General features: G+C 35.0%; 1 protein-coding gene across 2 annotated transcripts in view; it reads left to right on the top strand.

The window, feature by feature from the left end:
* The first annotated feature begins 8,535 nt into the window (after positions 1 to 8,535).
* The window catches only part of LOC105061088 (uncharacterized), a 62,344-nt gene continuing 49,655 nt past the window's right edge, over positions 8,536 to 21,224 (top strand). The window contains exons 1-6 of one of the 2 annotated variants that reach the window (XM_010945042.4): positions 8,536 to 8,677; positions 8,773 to 8,899; positions 9,335 to 10,377; positions 12,768 to 13,416; positions 16,005 to 16,091; positions 20,598 to 20,644. In XM_010945042.4, the coding sequence (XP_010943344.1) occupies positions 8,816 to 8,899; positions 9,335 to 10,377; positions 12,768 to 13,416; positions 16,005 to 16,091; positions 20,598 to 20,644 (1,910 nt within the window). In that variant the 5' untranslated portion in view covers positions 8,536 to 8,677; positions 8,773 to 8,815. Of the gene's footprint in view, positions 8,678 to 8,772; positions 8,900 to 9,334; positions 10,378 to 12,767; positions 13,417 to 16,004; positions 16,092 to 20,597; positions 20,645 to 21,224 lie in introns of those variants that run through there. The other variant, XM_073257047.1, reaches the window with a different exon arrangement.

Raw genomic sequence — 21,224 nt, 5'->3', positions numbered from 1 at the left:
GAATGTAGTTAAAGTTACCAACAACCAATACTGGTAACCTCAATGAAAAGATACTTGACATTAAATCCTATATAACTCAATATTGCGCACCTATAGTACTAGTATAAACTATAGCTAAAATTCAAGTTGGTTTGGATCATGGTGTTATATAAGCAAAAAGTAGCTAGCTGTTGATTACTATATGTAAAGTTAACTCTTCCTAACTCCTTCCTCCAAACTACCACGGTACCTCCAAACAACCAAATGAATAGTACCTTATACACATTCCAAAGTAGGCTCATTAATTTGTGAATTCTGATCATCAACTTCTCCTAAAATCTAGTTTTCAAAAAAAAAACAAACGTTTGGCTTATAAATATGTAAGACATTTTTAGCATAATTTACAAAAGAAGGTTCACAACCCCTCGATAGTTTCATGATAACACATTCGTTATTATCATTTATTAGGTAATTAAGAAATTTTTGACTTAGGCTCTCCATCACCATGACACTCTACACTTCCTACACCTAGAGGTGTGGGTCTATATGCTAGATTGTGCTTGTCAGTATGTTGCTCACTTGTGATAACATGTGCTTTACAAAAATAATAATAGTTTGTTATAGCATAATAAAGTGTGTGTCATGCATTAGTAGGTCATTACCTAATTGAGGTTTAGTTATTACCTGACCTTCATGCTATTGGGCATAGTTCTCTCTTCACTATATTTGGCCAAACCTTGTTCAACGGCAACAAAGCCTGCTCGAGAACCTTCATTGTCTCAAAGAGATGAATGAACATGCTTTGTTGCTTTGTGTTCTGATGATGGATGATAGAGAGTGCTAATACTTGAAGTTTGCGAGGCAGTTCTTCTCTCTACTTCTTTTATAATGAGAATTTTTGATTTTGGAGGTGATTTGGTCAAGTATTGATTTTGCAATAAAAGCTTCGATATTTTTTTTGAATTTAAGAACAAGTTCAACTAAAATCCAAACAAAATTTATAGGATATTTATGAGATGTATATCAGGTTTTCAATTAACATGCATTGAATGTCATAAGATGTGTCTCAACCATATTATACTTAATTTTAGGGATATAATTATCCAAAAAGTATAAAATGCATATCATTTTCCAAAAAATAAAATAGCTTGATATTTTTTTGCAAATTATTTTTAGAAGTCAAAACACTAAAGTGGCTATTGTTATAGGTATACAACGAGTTGGTTATAGATCGGGTAGGCTATTATCCACATTCATCATGCACTTACCTTGAGGTAGAGCAGGACGGGGTGGGGCTAACAGTAAAATTTTAAATCCTATAGGATGGAGGCATCCTGATTTTCATTTGGAATGGGATGCCCCACATCCCACCCCTTTCCGATGGTCGTTCCAATCGAACATCCCGATACATACTTGGGACATCTTTATATATATATAATTGTGAATTTACTTTGAAATTTTATTGATCTATTTATTGTTTAAATATATTTGAACTTCAAAAGTAATATATTTATAATACATCGGTTCTATTTAATATTAACATTATAATGCACTATGATCTTCCATATTATTAAAGATCCTTTCTTGATTATTAAGGGATAATTTCTCATAATTGAAGCATACACAAGTATTTGATAAAGTAAAAATATCAAAATTTGATGAAAAAGCTACAATCCATATACTACTTGAGCTTAATCATTTGTACATGAAAAAATAACTATGCTAATAATATATAATAAATCAATTTTAATGTTATTAATTCCAGGTGGAATGCCTATGATGCTCATAAACATGTGGATCCTACTCATAATTGAGGCCTTAAATATAACGCCACTTTGATATTGAGCCCATCCTTGTTGCTCATATTGTATTTGATGTTATCCAAGATAACCCTCTTGATAGTGCATTGAGTAAGAGACTGGCCATTCTTGGTTAGGACAATAAGAGTCAATATCATATTGTGGCTCGAAAATATATCCATATAAAGGTGGATATTGCATATAAAAATATTCAGGATATGACCATTAGGAGCATGTAGCTGAATCATTTATAGAAAGAGAAGGACCATGATATGCACTTTAGCAATCTGATACTCCAATAAATTTTATTCTGATTGATGATGATAATGATTTAATTTGCTCAGACTCCAACCTATTTCTTAGAGCATCTTGTTTTATCCATGCCATAAACTCTGAATATGTCTGATATCGATGTTCCTCAGTTATTCTCAACTCTTCGTGAAAATGATCTAAAACATCTATAGCCTATATGTCGCATCATGCAACAATTCTTCTTTCTCTCCTTCTATAAGCCAGCAACTCTACATCATGACATCTAGATCTGGGTCAGGCTCCATGATTCTCGTCCTACATAGCATGGATGAAATATACTTTTTAAGTGAAAGAACTGATCCCATATGCTTCACCACCCCCTCCATCATAATTATCAAAATCATCAGATCCATTATCACTCTTGCTATCATTATCATCATCACTATTATCACGAGATGATCTAGATAATATGATATATAAGGGCTCGGGTGTCTCACTATCGCCATCTTGAACTTATACATCATCAATTGCCTCTAGCAGATCAATTGTTATCTTCATTTTTGATTTAGACTTTCCATATTTCTTCTCAAACTGCAACTCTTTAGCTCCCTCTCGAGTTCTGACTAACCTTTACTTGTTGACTTATCCTACATCCACAACTGGTCCTAATTCTCTGGCTATTTTTGGAGATCTTTGTTTGATGTTTGGAATTAAGCATTCCATGATTAAATCATTGATCAAAATTCTTAGATTGTATGCTACCTGATCCACTATTATCTCCACTAATATCTCGAATTCCACTCTAAATAAGAGATAAATGAGAGACTGCTCATCGATCCACATCTTATACCCTTTATCTCATATGCTATTATTTTGCATGGTTGAGGGATCTCGTGGCTCATCCAACACCACTGAATTTCATGTTTCCCGATCTGCAATCCAGCTTAGCATAGGATCCTCTTCATCATAGATAAAATCTATGAATAGGTCATCTTGCTTGGGCTCTTTCTCTCGTTGACATACTTGGGCTTCAACCTCATATTATAGTGGATGAAAATTAAATCTCTCAATTTTTGTGAGGTTATATAATTTTTGATTTTCATGCGGATTGGTGCAAATATACTTCAATGATGCTCGCATCCACTTGATGAGACGGTCTGTAATAAGATTCGAATGGCAATCTTTCTTAGATTTAGTGCGAATGTGCCCCATTGGATCCACTATTCCCCTATATTTACATAATACATACATATATATACATATACATACATACATATACATATACATATGCATATACATATGTACATACATACATATATATACATATATATATATGTATGTATGTATGTATGTGTGTGTGTGTATATGTGTATGTATGTATGTATGTATGTATGTATGTGTCTATATATATATATATGTATGTATTATGTGTGTGTGTATGTATATGTATGTTTAAGTCCTCTCCTGTACATAGATGTAAAAATAATAAAAAATAGTCCCATACTTATATTCGATTATATTTTAGATATGGATCTACGTGCTCCTTGTTATCCCAAGCTCCTTATCATTTCTCAAAAAGTTTTTCTTACCCAATTAATATAGACTTCTCATTGAAGATCATTTAATTTTAATAAATTAATATAATTCAAAAATATATTAACAATCCTACTGTGATAGACATCTACTTTTTTATTATCTTACTTATAGTCCCTGCAACTAAGTTCAGATCACTTTCTAGTCTATACACCACATTTTTTAGGATCATCAGAAGCTCCTCATCTAAGGCAATATTATGGTCATACTAATATTTAGGATTTAAATAGTAGGCTATATGAAAAATAAGAACAATATTGATTAAGAACAAAGACATTCTACCAATTATTTGATAAAGGATAAGTGAGAGTTAAGATTCAAACAAATTTCATCTGTCAAGTGAATTTTCTTCTCTATTTGAGTATCCCATCTATCCTCAATAATACATAAATATGGTGCTACTTTGTTTTGTCTCACTATGGCTATCATCTCTTCTTCGTGGACTGACATCTTGGGATATACATAGTCCATCTAAGAAAATTTTTTAGTATCTATGATCTATAGCACTACATACAACAACTCCACCACCTCAACCACCTCGAGCATCTATCCCAAAAATTATTTTTTGATATAATATCCTCAACTTGTCGTCCATCATTGGTTCTTGTATATTTAAAAATCCTCCATTCATCAGAAGTCATCATAGCCCTCAAACGAGGCTTATTATCAAGAAGAATCTTTAATGCTATATAATTAGTGGCAAATCTTGTCAACCCCGGCATAAATAGCTCTTTTTGTATATGTTTTATCATATGAGCAAGTATCTAGGTGTGATTGTAGATATATTTTGATACTACTTGTCCACTATCTCTATAAATTTTATCTTAAGTAATTGTCTGATATCCTTCATCATCAGGTCTATATAATGTGTTACACAAGAGGTCTAATATAGATGTCGCTTTTTCAACATCAAATCATTTTCTGCTTTCATATAGTTTTCTCTATTGTTTGTGACCACTTGGACGATATATTCTTTCTCAATCTTATCAAATACATCGGTCATCAAGTCCAAAATATAATTAGTCCTATATTATTTTCTGAAGCATCAACTGAAGTATGAAAGATGGTCATCCTATCACGATAGACTAAGAAGTTAATAACACTCCTCCTGATAGGTCCAGACCAACTATCACACAGCAATGTTATCTTATAAGTATTATACTTCTTTTTATAACTTTTGATCTAAGATTTGATATTTGTGACTTACTGTTGCAATATAGTCTATGTATCTCATAGTGTAGGAAGATCAATATATGAATTAACTTTCTGCACTATACTAATCATCGATCAAAAGTACATATTTGTTGTTGCCTATGCTAGAATATGGTTAAAATCCAATTGGCAATCACTCTTTCTATTTATTATTTCTTATCCTTATTTATATAGTCATCAATTCGCGGTTGCTTTGACTCTAGATTTGGATATGCGATCATGAATGCTACCTCTTGTGCTCTTCTTCAATTTCCTTCCAAATGCACTGAACAATGAGTTGATTGAGAATGATTCCATCCTCATAACTAACTCCTCTCTAATCCAGTAAACTATAAATGTGAATGTGATCTTTTTCTTACATTAGAGCCACCACCCTTCTCAAATTGAGAGCGTCCAAACTATGCTAGATATCTCTATGCCCTCTCATGTTGCTATTGGTCCTGTCAGAAGGCTCGAATAGCTTCTTATGGATGAGTTACTTCTAAATCATCTGGATCAAAATAATCGTCATTAACATCCAAGTCTACGTGAACATATGATTGAGATGTTCGATGATTAAGTACTTTCCTTCGAGCTTTGGATGCTATCTTTGCCTTTTTTACTTTTGTATATACTTTCTTATCATCATTCGAATATCTGTAGGTATCTTTGGATATTTCTTGATACCTTTAGATACTTCTTGACATCACTGAAGCCATCCATCAAGTGTTCTTTTAATTGGTTAACTCTACCTCCTCTATTTTTTAACCACAATACTTACATTTTCATTGATGCTGGTCCTTATCCATTTTTCCAAAATGTCATCCAATATGCAAGTCCTTTTGCAATTTGCTATTGGGATCCATCTGGTTTTTAAAAATTATGAAATTAATAATTATGAGTATCTAGAAATTGAATTTAAATTATCAATGCTATATCCATACTTTTTCAAATTTATGATAATTTTTAATAAATTTTTAATTTTAATTAAATAGTAGTTTAAAATTTATTATAATTTTAAAAAATACTTAGATATTTGTATTATTTATATTCATTATATTTATTATTTTTATTTTTTTAATATTTATCTAATTAATATTCAAATTTTATTTTTATTATTTTGTATAATCACTAAAATTAATCAAAAGTAACTAGAAATTGGATTTAAGTTGTATATGGTATATCTGATTATCTACCCTTTTTCATATTTAAGATTTTTTTATTGTTTTTTAAATATTTTTTATACTTTTAACTATTTTTTATAATCAACAAAATTTATTTAATTATTTTATATAATTATTAAAATTTATAATAAGTAACTATAAATTAGATTTAAGCTATATACAATACACAATATGTGCATCCTTTTTTATGTTTATTTTTCTTCTAAACTTCTAAATATGAACTTTAGCTTATAAATTCTATCTTAAATATATAAAAATCTTCTTACTGTAATTTACAGCTGTACAAGAAGTTTGATGGGACATTAATCTTTTTATCTCTTTTCCATTTATCTTTTGAGAGTTCATGCTTTGTCTTCTCTCTAAAAGTATTATTTACTTACTTTAATTTGCGTCTTACTTTTATTATCTCACCATTTCAAAGGAAAAATTATTACATTGACCAATGGACTATTCCAAATCTCAGAGCATATGTACCGTACATAACAAGAATCCTTATATGGCCTTGAATTATTTGAATGTGTGGGGTAATGTGGTGGGTAACTAACTAACTTTTGGATTGGTCCACCCGACCAAGTCCATATAATAATTAGACATTTCAAAGATCAAAAAAACTTGAACCTTAGTGAAATACTAACATAATATAAAATATTACAACTTGAACCTTAGTTTCATGATCTTTATTAAAGAAAATCTAACAATTCTAAAGCAACATGTTGTAGTAATTTTAAACCAACCAGCGGTCATAATTTTGATATCACTATTGTAATGAAAACTAAAATATAGTAAGACAAATAATGGCAATAATTTTTTAAATATTAGTTTATTAATTAAAATATATTTATAAGTTTGACAATAAGCATAAAATATAGAAACAAGGGGTGGTGAGTCCATAGTTTCATTGAGAATGGTGGTTGGAGACTAGAGTCTTGATTTGAGTAATCTTCTGAGTCTTCTCCCTTCCTCGTACTTTTAAGGTAAGGGATTGAGGGTGAATATTATTTACCCAATTTAAAGAAATATATAGGACAATAATCCATGCCTAAGTAGCTCCTGGCCATGCATGAAAAGATGGACCATTATTTCAAATTATGTCGAGTGTCCACCACATGAGAGTCTCATCAATGTTTTTTTTTTTAGCTCTCTCTCCTTTATATGTTGCTCATTTGGATTTGTCTAACAAAATTACACCAGTAATTTACACTATCATTCCTTTTCACATGAATGCTGCTATTATTGTTTGATTTTTTCTTTTAATATCTTTTTTATGTTTTTCATAAGAGTCTGACCATTAGGATGGTATGATGATCTCTATTCAGAGGAGTACTTTGAGAGCTATGTAGGCATGCATGGAGTTGAAGGCTCAAAACACAGATATGATAGAAGATTTTTTTTCATATGAGTGTTTTTTTTTTTTTTGGTTACAAGCATCAGAGTGCTTTGAGAGTTATGTGGCATGATCTTTAAAGATCAAACGAAGTCATAGGCTCGAGAGAAACCATGATCGGAGCTATGTAGGGCCTGCAGGTGTGATGCTTGGGGGTGAGAGAAATCATGGAGTGTTTTGAGAGTTATGTAGCCTGTGGGTGTGATCGAATGGATGACGTTGCACAACCCATATCGAATGGATGGTGTCGCGTAACCTACATTCCATGGGAGAAAAATCTGTACCACAGAACCCTCTTTCTTTCTCCTTGGGTCCTCTCTCTCTTCTCTCCTCCCTCTCGGTTGGCTCCTTATTGGAAAATCTAATAGCCTCTCTCCTCTCTCCACCCTTCTCTTTTTTGAGCTATCTTCCCTCTTATCGTACTCTGCTCTTGAAAAATTGGAATCAAAAGACGAAGGTCATGCTTCCTTCGATGATGATGCCGACATCAACGCACCAGCAAAAAATAAAAAATGTCGGTACTCTTTTTTCCTTCATTCTCTCTCTCTCAGTGATGAATAGGTTATTTGAAGCACTAACGACATTCGGTAGAAGGAAGAAAAAAATGAAGGCACAATTGGGACAGTTGTACTGATACCTGATCCGATCGAGAGGAAGATGGGGCGGCCAAGATAGAGGTTGGAAATATATTTTGAGATCCTGTATCTGTCAATGATGTCAGAATCTCAAAGGAATGGAATGAAATAGTCGGAACGGCCCTCATCCTATCGGGATGGCTCCTTTCCTCTTAGGACTTCAATCGTTGTTTGATAGATTTAAATAGAACAAGTTGGCCATATCAAATCAAATAAAATTATCAAATTAATTTTTTATATACAAATTAAATAGATAAAAAATATAAAATAAATCATAGTACTTTACATAATATTACATAAAACAAGAGCCGAAGACATGGAATGTAACAAATCAAATTTTCAATAATAATACAAAAATATTATCCTAGACCGCAGCCCCATTCTGATCAGGCGCACATTTCCAACGGGCAGATTCGCTGGACCCGACCCGGTCCATTCTTTTCCTCGGCTACTCGAGTTTCGCTCCCAGAATCCCTAACGGCTGATGTTTTCATATTTCTTGCATTCGAAGCCGCGCCTCCTGAAGGCAGAATAAACACTCTCTCTTCCTCCCTTCTTTTTATCCTGTCCGAAACCCTCACCATTTCGCCCTCCTCCCGCAGTAATGCTCTGCAACTGATGCCGCCCCAAAATTTGAATCCTAACCCAAGAAATCTCCAGGTACCAAGAAACACCACCTCGCACGCACGCTCCTCTTCCACTCCAAACTACAGCTAACACTTTGTATGCTTTTTGATCTTCCTTTTTGGTTGTAGTTTCCGCGGCTTTTGCCTTCGGGTCGAGTTGCAGAGATATCTTATGGCGCTCCAATTCCGTAGGCTCGTCTTGTCTAGCTTCTTGCGAAGAAACTTCTGTAGTTTTTCCCGGTTTTCTCCAGCCATGGTAAATTTCACCTCCCCACTCGCTTTTTTCTTTTTGGTCTATCCTTTTCGTTTTATAGGCAAAACCGTCAAGAATATGGATTTTATTGGATAGTTTTGGTTTAGAAGGTGAATAGTGGGGTAAAGTTCTGTTCTTGGTAATAATTTGGGCTCAATGAAAACCTTCAGTCGTGGGGTTTCTTGGGCGCTGAGTAGGAGCATTGGTGCATTCCAGTGGTATTTTATTGTTTCTTAGTTATTGGCGTGTTCCAGTTGCTGCATCTTTTCAGAATATGATGGTCGGTGTCTCCGCCCGTGCTCTGTTTGATGTATTTCCTTACCTACTTTTGATGTGCGGTCAGGATTGTTAACTGTGATTATAGTTGCAGACAAGCAAATATGATCATCTCCATTCCACTATTTCTGAAGTTCTTTGTTTTCTTGGTTTTTGGTGCAGCTTCAATATAGGGCAGTGCAGAATTTTCCATGCAGCTGCCTGCCGCACTCATCACTTGGCTATGGGGGGAAATATGTGAAGCCTGCCTATGGGGGGAGATATGTCAAGAACTATTTGTTGAACCTGGAAGATGCGAAGGTTACCATTAAACAATGTTCACAGTTTAAATTTATAACCCTTTGTTCTGCAAGACATGGAGACAATCTAACTTCTGGAAGTTTTGAAGTTAGCAGTAGTTCTAGATTGAATTCTTTAGCTCATGAGCTTATTAGTAGAAGGTTATTTTCTTCTAGGAGTAAAAGGTTAAAGTCAAAGAAGGGTGGTGATAACGTTGTAATGAAAGATAATAAGAGTGGGGATGGTAGTTCTGCAGTTAAAGTGCTTCGTGGATCAAAGAAGCAAGAAAAATCATCTACTGCTTGTAAGAACAATAATGGAGAAATAAATGCTGCAGTTGCCAGCCCCTCTAGAAAGGGTGCTGCAAAGAGTAGCAAGGCAGCTAATAGTGCTGCAGCTGCTGCTAAGAGTGAAGAGCAGGTACTTCAAAATATTAAGGCAAAGAAAGGAACAGCCAAGAGAAATGGCAAGACACAAACTGCTAAAGCTCCTGTCAGAAGGAATCAGAAGCGTAATAGTAAGAAACAGGATGCAGAACTTTCTGCAAGTACCGCTGCTGCTGTGGAGCCAAAAGGTGTCAGAAAAACATCTGAGGCAAGGAAAGCAGATGATACTGGTGCATTACATGAAGCCAAAATTAGCAGAGAGAATTCTCTGGTTGGAAGAGTGGAAAATGGAAGAAGGCAGTTGAGGCCTCTTTATCCACCTTGTGGGAAGTCAGTTGTGGTTGTGGAGTCGGTCACTAAAGCAAAAATCATCCAGAATTATCTTGGGGACATGTTTGAAGTGCTGCCTAGTTATGGCCATGTGAGGGACTTGGCAGGGAGGTCAAGATCTGTACGGCCTGATGATGACTTCAGCATGGTCTGGGAGGTGCCTGCTGCTGCCTGGACTCATCTCAAGAGCATTAAGGTAGCACTAAGCGGGTATGATTCTTTGTATATTTTCTAGCTGAAGGATATCACTAAAAAAAATGCTTCTGTATATTTCTTCCTCCTCCTCTTGCTCTTCTGTCTTAAAAAAAGCAACTTATGAAGTGGTACAACACGATAATCAACTGAGTACTATCCCATAGAGACTATTGATATTCGAGGATAGATGTCAAACACCTAATGGATTAGAAAATGGCCACACTTTGCAAGTCTGGCTGGTGTTTTTTTGCCTTCTTTTCGTGTGTGTGTGTGTGTGTTTTGCATGGGGAGGGGGGTTGATTGATTTGCCTGATATGTCAACTTAACAACTGGATCACAAGGTCAGCATGAATAAGATATTTCAATCAGATCAAACTGATAGTTATCTTCTTCTGTGAGCTTGCCAATCACCATCACCTCTGACTTCTAATCTCAGAGCTTAGAGAGTAACTTGGAGAATGAAGAAAGAAGAATCAAACATGATTGGAATAAAACTTAGGTTTTAACTTGGAGAATGAAGAAAGAAAAATGAAACATGATTGAAATCAAACATTGATAATAGTTGGAAGAGCTTAAACCAGCACTGGCAATAAACAGAACATTTTTCTATAATCTTCTAAATTTTTTCATATGGATAAGCTTACAACCTAAAACCTCCAATTTTGACTGATCTCATGACTTAAAATAAGGTGTGTTGGATTTAGCCTTCATCTGACACCAAAGAAACCTTGAGGTATGTTGTATAACCCTGAAAGTTTATTGTAAATTATAGGATATTTGAAGTAGCCATGACCCAAATCTTTTGGTTTTAAAATTCTAATTACATGGCAGTTGATTGAATCTTCACTCCAGGAAGTGGTGTCAACATCATTTTAATTAAATCGATGCAAGGAAAGGAAAAGGTTGCAGAAGGGGCTATAACCAAACTGAAAAATGCAAAAGAAACCAGTTTTCAGAAACATTATTTAAAATAGATCCTAGCATGGTCCTCTTCGTACAAAGAATATCTCCATACATGTGTATAACATGGACATGATGATTCTCCAAACCCCTTTATTTTGTTGCAACTTATGATTCTCCACTCTCTTTTTTCTCAATTACCCAAGCTCCAAATTTTGGTATTCGCTTGCGATTAGAGGCAAGACACCATGTTAAATAGCTAATTCGCACATCCCCAGCTGTAGACAATGTGAAGCAGACCTTGTCAAGTAGGGGTGAAAGTGGTACGGATATTATCCATCCTGATTCATTTTCGTATTCGAATCAATCTGGATATGGACAGAAATTTGAGGATCCAATTAATATCCGTATCCGAATCTATATCTATCAAATAATAGTGGATATGAATATGGATAGACAACTATCCGATCCGTATCTGAATATTCGAATATGCATGTAACCCTATATAATTTTATATAGTACTTATTAATTTTTAAGAAAAATATACAATCATAGAAACATGTTATTATCTTGATGTATCATGTATTTAGTAATATCTTTAATTATGTAGTCAGAAAATTTAATTATCTAAGTTATATCTGTAATTATATTTATACTTGTAGCATCCGAATTGTATTGGTATCCATTTAAAACAAATATGGATATGAATTTTTGCATCTGAAAGATATCTGTATCCGTATTTGTATTCGTCAGATAAAACAAATATGGATATGGATATGCTGGTATCTGATTCGGTTTCAACTCTATTATCAAGAGACCTACTCTGAAATTCCAATAGAAAACACTGTTAAGAAAGAAATGTGGCAAATTTTCATCCCCCATGCTGCACGAGGTGCATTGTTATCCAACGTCATCCCTCTTGATCTAATATTCTTGCTAGTAAGAATTTTCCTTAACAAAGTCTCTATGAGGCATTAGTGTCTCTTAAACTTCTCCAATGTCTGCATGCCTCATCACTTCTGAAACTCTAGTAAGATCCAAAACCAAGAAAGCACTAGCTTGTAGCATCCAAATTTAAGAACCCTTTGTATCATTACTGATATTGAATTTTCAATGTGCCCCTCCTTTAAAGATGTACTCCTACAGATGAGTACCTGCCAATGGGTGGAACCATATGGAATGTAAGATTAGCCAGCCAGATGGGCTTCTCACCTAGCTCATCTGCTTTGCCTTTATCATCTGCTAATTGTCATGTATCTTTGGTTATAAGTTGCTGACCTGCAATCATTATATCCACCTTAATCTGTTGCGTACTTAATGAGTTTTAAGCTCTGCCTGTCAAGTTCATTTCACAAACTTCTTGAGTTTGTGAAAGAAAATAATATGTGTGTTTTAAATCCATGTTTTTAGTCCTGTGTAAGATCTCTGTTGCATTTGTTTATTTATTTTCTGAAAATGTCATGTTTTGATTCTTTTTCTTTTCCTTGCATCTTTCCATTTCTCAGAGCAGAAAACTTGGTACTTGCATCTGATCCTGATCGTGAAGGAGAAGCAATTGCCTGGCATATCACTGAGATGTTGCAACAGCAAGATGCCTTAAATGATAATGTTACTGTGGCAAGAGTTGTGTTTCATGAGATAACCGAGTCTTCTATTAAAAATGCCTTGCAGGCTCCTAGAGAGATCGATGTAAACTTGGTCAATGCTTATCTTGCAAGGCGTGCCCTTGATTATTTAATTGGATTCAGCATATCACCGCTGCTATGGAGGAAGTTACCTGGTTGCCAGTCAGCTGGACGAGTCCAATCTGCAGCTCTGGCTCTCATATGTGATAGGGAGACAGAGATAGAACAATTTGATGAACAAGAGTATTGGACTGTTGGGGCTGAGTTTCAAGATGCAAGTTCAGAATCTCTGAAGAATTCTGTCACTTCACAGTTGACTCATTTTGATTCTAAGAAGTTAGATCAGCTTTCTATACGCTGTCAGGAAGAGGCAGAGGCTATCGAAAGACGGATTTCTTCATCAAAATTTCAAGTAATTGGTGTAAAAACAAGTAAAGTTCAAAGGAATCCTCCCATGCCTTATATAACATCAACTCTTCAACAAGATGCAGCCAGCAAATTGAATTTTACTGCTGCCTATACAATGAAGGTTAGCTTATTCTTTAATCTCTTGAATCTATTCATGTTGCCAAATCTGTCACTTATTTACATATGTGAACATGTGATTCCTTTTTAATAAGTGAAACTGTGAGGGGCATGATGCATAATGATGATATTTTACGTCAAGCACTGCATTCTTTACATGCATCCCTGTCACTTATTTGTCTTTCATACATGATGAAGTTGGGTTGCATGTGGATTGTTGTAACCTCTAATCACTGCTTTTGCCCTTTTTAAAGTAATTTGTCTTTATTTTCAGTTTTACCACTTGTTCTGATTTTGTTGTTGAAATAAGATAGCCTAACCTATACGTTGGTGGGCTTAAAATGATGCATGATTTGGGAAGTTAAGTAACATGTGCCACATTACCTGTAATAAATTGTATTTTCCGCTAGAACTGGCAGTCAATAGGGAGGTTGTGGGAACAAGAGGGATGGGTGCCCATCTGTTTATTTGGGTGTCCATGGCATCCTTTTGAAGGGGGCTGACACTCTAAGCGCACCTATCCTCTCCATCCCATCCAATAGATAATTTGTGGGATCAAGCAAACCAGTTGTCTTATGGATGCTCCTTCTGCCATCCTCTAAGGGTAGTTTTGATATTTTGAAATATTATTCCTTAAGTTTTTTTTTTTAAAGTCCTTGGGCCATGTATCAAAGATGTTGTAAAATATCAGGAGGACATTCTACTATCTGAATGCCCAGCACTTGCTCTCCTCTTCTTCTCGAATGCCTGTTCCTTGCTCCTTTAGACCTCCTTTCTTCTCTTTCACCACTCCTATTATCAAATTTATCACTATTTTTTCTCTTTAATATATCCAAGATAACTCCAGATGTGGTAATTATTTCATCACACAAACATTGTATTTTGCAGCCTGCACATTAAGAGGCTCATCATGTAGGTGCACCATATAGAACACCTAAAGCGAAAGTAAAAGTGAAGAATCGACAAAAGCCTGTCTAAGTGTGGCATATTTTGCAAATTTTTCCAGTTTTATTATGGGAGTTAGATGGTAAGTTTCTCATTCACTGAATGAGGACACGGTAATAATTTTTGGTCATCTTTGGCTTGGGGAAAGAAAGCTGTATTGTGATGTATTCAGTATTTTTGAATTTAGAATGACAGCATGGACTAGAAGGCAAGTTTTCTAGTGCTTTGGCTACAAATTAGACAAGAGCAGAGTCGTTTGGTGGTGCCTTTACACTTGAAAGTGATTAGGTGAAATATTATTCTTATCATGGCAATATTAGTCATGGCTAGCTTGGTATGATGCTGGTAACATATATTCAGAGGATGGGTATGCAGACACAAAAAGATAGACAAGATTGTTAAAATATGCATCCTAATAATTTTATATGTCCAGGTTGTGTCAAAAATGCCAACAGTAGTTTAAAGAATCATAAGAAAATATGGGTATGTTTTTCCTTTCTTATTTTGACTTTCTAATTCTTATATCAGCTATCTTCATGAATTTGTCCTAAAAGCAATTTATGAAAAACAGTCAACATGAAAATAGTTGGATCAATTGTACGTTCCTTATTGAATTATAATTGGTGGCAATGTTCTTTTACATTGCTATTTTGAACGAGGGATTATTTGATTTTACCACTCCATCATGCCATTCGATGATTCAAATCTCAGTCTTATTGAGCAGTACATACAATTACTAGATGAGTGCCCTTCATATTTGGGCTTGTGCACCTAGTTTTGGTTGACGTGGCTCAAACTACTTGGATTAGGGTGGATCATCCCCAAATTGAATTGTGTTGGGGCGGATCAGTCCCAGATCAATGGGTGGTGCGGTGGTACCTGATATTAAGGAATGCCTTTTAAACTTGTATCTTTTTTTTGATGGTATGTTTTTATCCTTTGTCAAGACATTGTGCAATATGGTCCATACCATATCAACCGACCATTGATAGACCCATCACCCATGTACCTCGACATTTGAATCCCTATTCAGTTATTTGGGGCTATCTTCTTTGTTATGTTTCTAGTATTCACTTGGTTCAAACCAGTTTAGCGTAGACTATGGAGAATTGATCTTGTAATTTGGCATTTCTGATTTTGTGATGGAAGTTTTGCATGTCATCATGATTCAAACTCGCACGTCTTCTGTTTGCTTATTAGTTCTTTGTTCTTTGAGTCTTGTTTTACATATGTAGAGTTTATTGTTTGTGGTGTATAGTATATATGCTGGTACCTCGTGGTTCATGCTTGCTCATTTCTATAGGATTATTTTTGGTGGTCTTCAAGCTGTTTGAGCCAAGGTTTGCCATCTCGGTACTTGACCTTGTACCGGTACCATCATATTATAGTGTCGGTTTGTAGTATGGTTCGGTAAGGTTTGGCATACCAAGTATTGGTATGGTAGAGTATAGCATACTGGTATTGGTATGGTATGATACCGACCGGCACTGCAAATCTTAGTTTGAGCTGTCCTATGTTGAACCTTAACTGAATGCATGGTTTTGCTATTCTTATCTTTCTTTTTAATCTTTTCTTTGCGTCGCAAATTCACAATCTCGTGCTGATTTCTTTTTTATCCTGTCACCTATTATTATTATTTAAGTGCAGGTGGCTCAAAAGCTGTACGAGGGGATTAAACTATCAGATGAAGAGGCAACAGGGTTAATAACATACATGCGAACTGATGGACTACATGTAAGTATCTGTTTTGCTTCATGATCTAATTTCTTTTTGATATATTTCTATTGAACCGTATTAGCTAGAAATGGTTTTCTTCGTATTTTCTTTACTGCTAATCTGCATCTAGGGCTGTTACATCAGCAACCTATTTTCATGAGCTAGCTTTTGCTTTAAAATTCAGGTTGAGTGCTCGGTTAGTAAATAGTTGAGCTATAGCTGGGACAGGTTAAGCTCCAATTAAGAGTATAAAATAATTTTGTTGTTATACATTGCTTAATTATTAGTTTCTATTAAAAATTATGTAAAATATAGAATAAAATTTATTTCAGTAAGATTCAAGTCCCAGTGGAATATCCCGTGGGATACTGGGATGGGTATTATCCCATATGTTGAGATAGGACTATCCCACTATCATCCCAGTATCCGGATTGGGATGTCTTGGGATATCACCTATCCCAAATGTTAGGATGGGGCGGGACGGTGGCGTGTCCTGTTCCGTGAAAAATACGGACAACCTCATCCTGTGGGATTTAAAACCTTGGCAATAAAGGTCAAGATATAACCAGCATAATTAGCTTAAAATATATAATTGAACTTAGGAGACTTTGAGTGGTCACCATATTTCTTAAAATAAAATGAGCTGGCCGAAAATAAGCCAAGCTCAAGCTAGGCAATAGGCATTGGCTTGAGCCTAGCTTGTTTACCCCTCTATGTGCATTTATGATATATTTCAAGCTTTATTATTCTATTGTCAGTAAGGGGTGTTAATGAGCTGATGATGAGCAAGCTAAGGCCCTTTTGAGCTTGGTTGAAAACTTGAAATTAAATTGGGCTAGCTTGAGCTTGCCTCAATTTTTTTAGGCTAACTTGAGCTTGGGGCTTGAGCTTGAGACGAGCTATGTAGTCCCAACTCAAGTTTGGCTGATTCAAGTCTCTAGCTAGCTTGAGCTTGGCCCGTTCGGCTCAAAGGAATATGTTAGGGCATCCAATTTTGGGTGGAAGGGGTGAGAGAGAGAGAGAGGAGGGAAGAGGAATGGACGGGAGAATTTTTAGCCAGTGGAGGATTCTAGGTTGAGATCATTGAGGCCTTGTTAGGTATTGCTATAGGTAATAGAGTTTTTGCCTGTAGAGCTTTTGGTGGTAGAGGGCTTTTAAAAAGCTGTTTGCTTTTGCTAACTACATTTCTGGAGTGCTATCGAACTTTGACATCAATATGGTAACTAAACAAAGAAAGTGCTTTTAGTATCAGGAAATAACAAATAAAGGACATGGCATAGTGCTTTCAATTGTCTAACTATTTGTATGATCAAAAATTGTTATTATAAAGTATTCTGAATTTATAAATTATTTACTTTGTTATTCCAATCTAAATAATATAATATATTATATGTGTAAAATAAAAACATAATAATATTTTTTATTTTTATAATTTTGTTATATTATAATAATATTACTACAATATTGTAATAATATTATATCATAATATAATAGTATTGCTATCATATTTAATATAAGTAATAGTATTATACTATATTGTATTATATTATAATACTATATACTCTAATATTATTATAAAATAATAATGTTATATTGCATTGCATTATATTATTTTATATTGTCATATTGTTATATTATTATGATATCACCATGGGTATTTTCATCTTTATGGAATTTATATTGAAATGAAAACAACTTTTCCACATGCCTCAAGTAAAGCTTTTGCTCAAAATCTCCAAATTGGGGTTTTTCCTAGTAGACTTTTTTCAGCTTTTAGTGGAAGTAGAAAGCTATTATAAAATTTTTAGCAAACACCTCAAAATTATCCAAAAGATCTTTTGGTCCTCCAAGAAGTGCATTTTGGCCCCCCAAGAGCAATGCCAAATGGGGTTTGAGTGGGTGAAGATGATGGCAAGGGAATCATGGCGACAATAGCGAACAATGGGAGTCACGATGATGATGAAGGATAGTGAGTGAGTCTTGGTGCTAGTGGAGGGATAGTGACATGGTGATGGGTTAGCAAGGTGATAGTGGAGGGAAGCTCAGGAAGAAGGTTTGAGGGAGATTGGGAGGAGAGGTGAGGGCATGGGCAGTAGAAGCAAGGGAGGAGGAGAAAGGGAGATCTAGAATGGACGTGGTGGAAGTGGGGCGTTAGGGATTCCAGCATCATAAGTTCATAACTCAAATGATTTAAGTGGAACTAAAGATCAACTATTGGATCTTAATCCAATGGCTAAAATGACCAAATATTTAGCTATTGGATTAATATCTAATGGCTAAATTCTTCTCAGTAAATGAACCTTGTAATATATAATTTATTCAAATATATATTCTTATATATAATTTTATATTTAAAATAAAGTTTGAGCCATATTGATCTCAAATTGAACGAGCTAGACTGAAATAAAGTTTGAGCCATATCGATCTCAAATTGAATGAGCCAGGCTTAGCTCAAACTAAGCTTGTTTATTTTCCAAGCTCAAAAATTTGGCTTATGCTCCACTCTTTTGCCCATTGAGCAAGTTGATTTTGAGCCTGGCGCGAGCTAAGCTAAAAGCACTTGATTCAAGCTATGCCATCTCGATACCATACCCCATACGAGTGCCAACCTGTTACAATATTGGTATGGGGCCTGTTCGGTGTACCGAGTGTTGGTACAACCCTTGTACTACGTATCGGTGTTGAACCGATATGGTACAGTATACCCTATACCACCCTATTCATTATAGGATGGCCAACCTTGACTTCATTCATTTGACACTCCTATTTTCAATGTTTTAAAGATGGCTGCGGTATGCAGGCAATCAAAGGACTGCACAGTGCGTATGCGCTATGCCAATGCTTATGCAGTGCAAATGTGGTAGATAATTATTTAAATACTTTATAAAGATTTTAAAATAGTAAAATACCAATAGGGTATCCTACTATTTCAAGTGTTTGGAAGGGATGAGTCGAAATAGATCAGGATGGGATCGGACACCCACAATCCCAAGTGGCTGGACATGCATGGGACATCTCATTCCATGGAAAAATTGGAATGGCATTGTCCCACTATATTTAAAACCTTGGTAACGATCACCTGCTACTTGTTACTTTTGTATTTAGTATCTAATAGAAATAATTAAAATATTTTAACTAATTAAATTATCATCAATAGGTGCATTTGGCTTATCTATAATTGTATGTAGCCACCATCTGATTCAATCCACACCGTCCTCATGATCTTGCATAAGAGTAGGCTGCATATGGGGCCACATAGTACTAAATGGGCCACATATTCGATCTATACGTGCATATTGAAGTGCTTTTTGTTGGTTCCTTGATTAAAGCGTATTTTGAAATATAAGGAATGCATTTTGGAGGGTTGAATGTTGAAACTAGAATACTCATCTAAGATCATAGAATTAGTTTAAGTAATTTTCGTTTTTTTTTTGGTTTGTGCCAGTGGATTGGTAAGGTGAGATTCATTTTACTTATTAACTAGTTTTGGCACAGCTGTACAGCCACTGGATATAATTGTAGTAATGTTCATTAATTATATGGTAGAGCTGATATTAATCTCTCAGGATGTTGATTTGGATACGGGTGTCTGACGTGACTTATTCTGAAAGTTGTAATATAACATGCATACATGTTTGTATGTACGTATGTATATATATGTATGCATGTATTAAGTGGATATTGAATTGATGAGTTACTTCCAGTTTTGTGAAATGGTTAGTCATTCAAAGTTCATTACAGTTTTTCATATCACATTTCACTGAGGATTAAAAGTGGAAATATGTTTATCTATCTGGCTCAACTAGCTGATTGCTTCAAGGCGTCCCAATTTGGAGCATATCTAGATCAAATGCCATACTTTGTCATTATTATGAGAGGCTATACCATGTTTTGATCACATTAGACTTGGCAAGGGCTAGTCCTGCTAGGAACTCTTTAATTATTAAAGATCCATGTCAGGAATTATGTACTAATTTTTTATCATGCATACAGAGAACCCCCCTCTCCCCCCAAAAAAGAATATTGGTGAATCCGATGCATATTTAAAAGAAGATGCATATTTTTTGATTTTCAGACGATTATGCTGCCTAAAATTTTACATCTTTTTAGTAACTTCGAGCAATGATATTGTTTTCTTTGATCACAGTGAATAAGAGTTATTGTGTGTTTTTTTATTGGATGGTCCATTGTTCTTGAATAGAGTGAACTTAAACCAATGTGTAATGTGTTTATGAACTGGGACTCCTACTTTTCATGATGCTGATTTCGAGTCTAATGGAATGGATTCATGTTAATGATTTTAATATTGTGCTAAACATTCATGTACTTGCACTTTAGAAGGACTATTTTTCTTTTTTTTCCTCCTTTTTGGGTTATTTTGGACCTCCTAAACATCATGCTGGTTCTTTGAAACTGCGACTATAACTCTTAGATCTCTTGTGCCTTTTGGTCTGGCTGGAGTGCATTTTGCTAGTGTAGTTTATGGCACCCTTATTTTTGTTCTGATATATTTTGTTTTTGAAGGTTTCTAATGAAGCTGCAGAGGATATTCATTCCTTGGTTAAAGAAAGGTGAGTAACTTGCCACATATATTTGCCAGTCTTAGGCCTGTAGATATTTCATGTAGAATGACTTATCTGGTCTTCTCTGATTCATTTTGCGTGGCCTGTAGGCATGGATGACTTTAGGGTTCGTTTTGCCTAACTCTAAGATGCAAGTGCTAAGTCCTGATGGTCCCTAAAACTTCATGCAAGTTGTTTGCTCACATTCAACCTTATGCCAAATGTCCTGTCAAGTTCCAGCCGTCACTTAAATAAAACTAATGTTGGTTGGCATAGGCCTAAATGAATACATAGAAGCTCTTATTTTGGTTTTTTCAGTAGGATGAGGCTGGCCCACACTTTCTCTTATAGATCATGGGCGTAGAAAAGCTAATATATCTGCTGTTCAATCAACAATTAGTTCAATTTTTACCAAACTGTAGGATAATCGATGCATTTTGTATGCTAAATGGGGGAAATATTTAAGGATATGGAATACAATGTTTAGCTCACTTTAAAATATAGCTGCATGAGGCCATTTGAAACTGAAAGACACTGAAGGATGATGGTGAAATTGGCAATAGTCAATAACTGTTGTGTGATGTTTCAA

The sequence above is a fragment of the Elaeis guineensis genome, chromosome 1 (genome assembly GCF_000442705.2).
Source record: "Elaeis guineensis isolate ETL-2024a chromosome 1, EG11, whole genome shotgun sequence".
Lineage (NCBI taxonomy): Eukaryota > Viridiplantae > Streptophyta > Magnoliopsida > Arecales > Arecaceae > Elaeis > Elaeis guineensis.
This window is presented reverse-complemented; position numbering and strand designations above follow the sequence as displayed.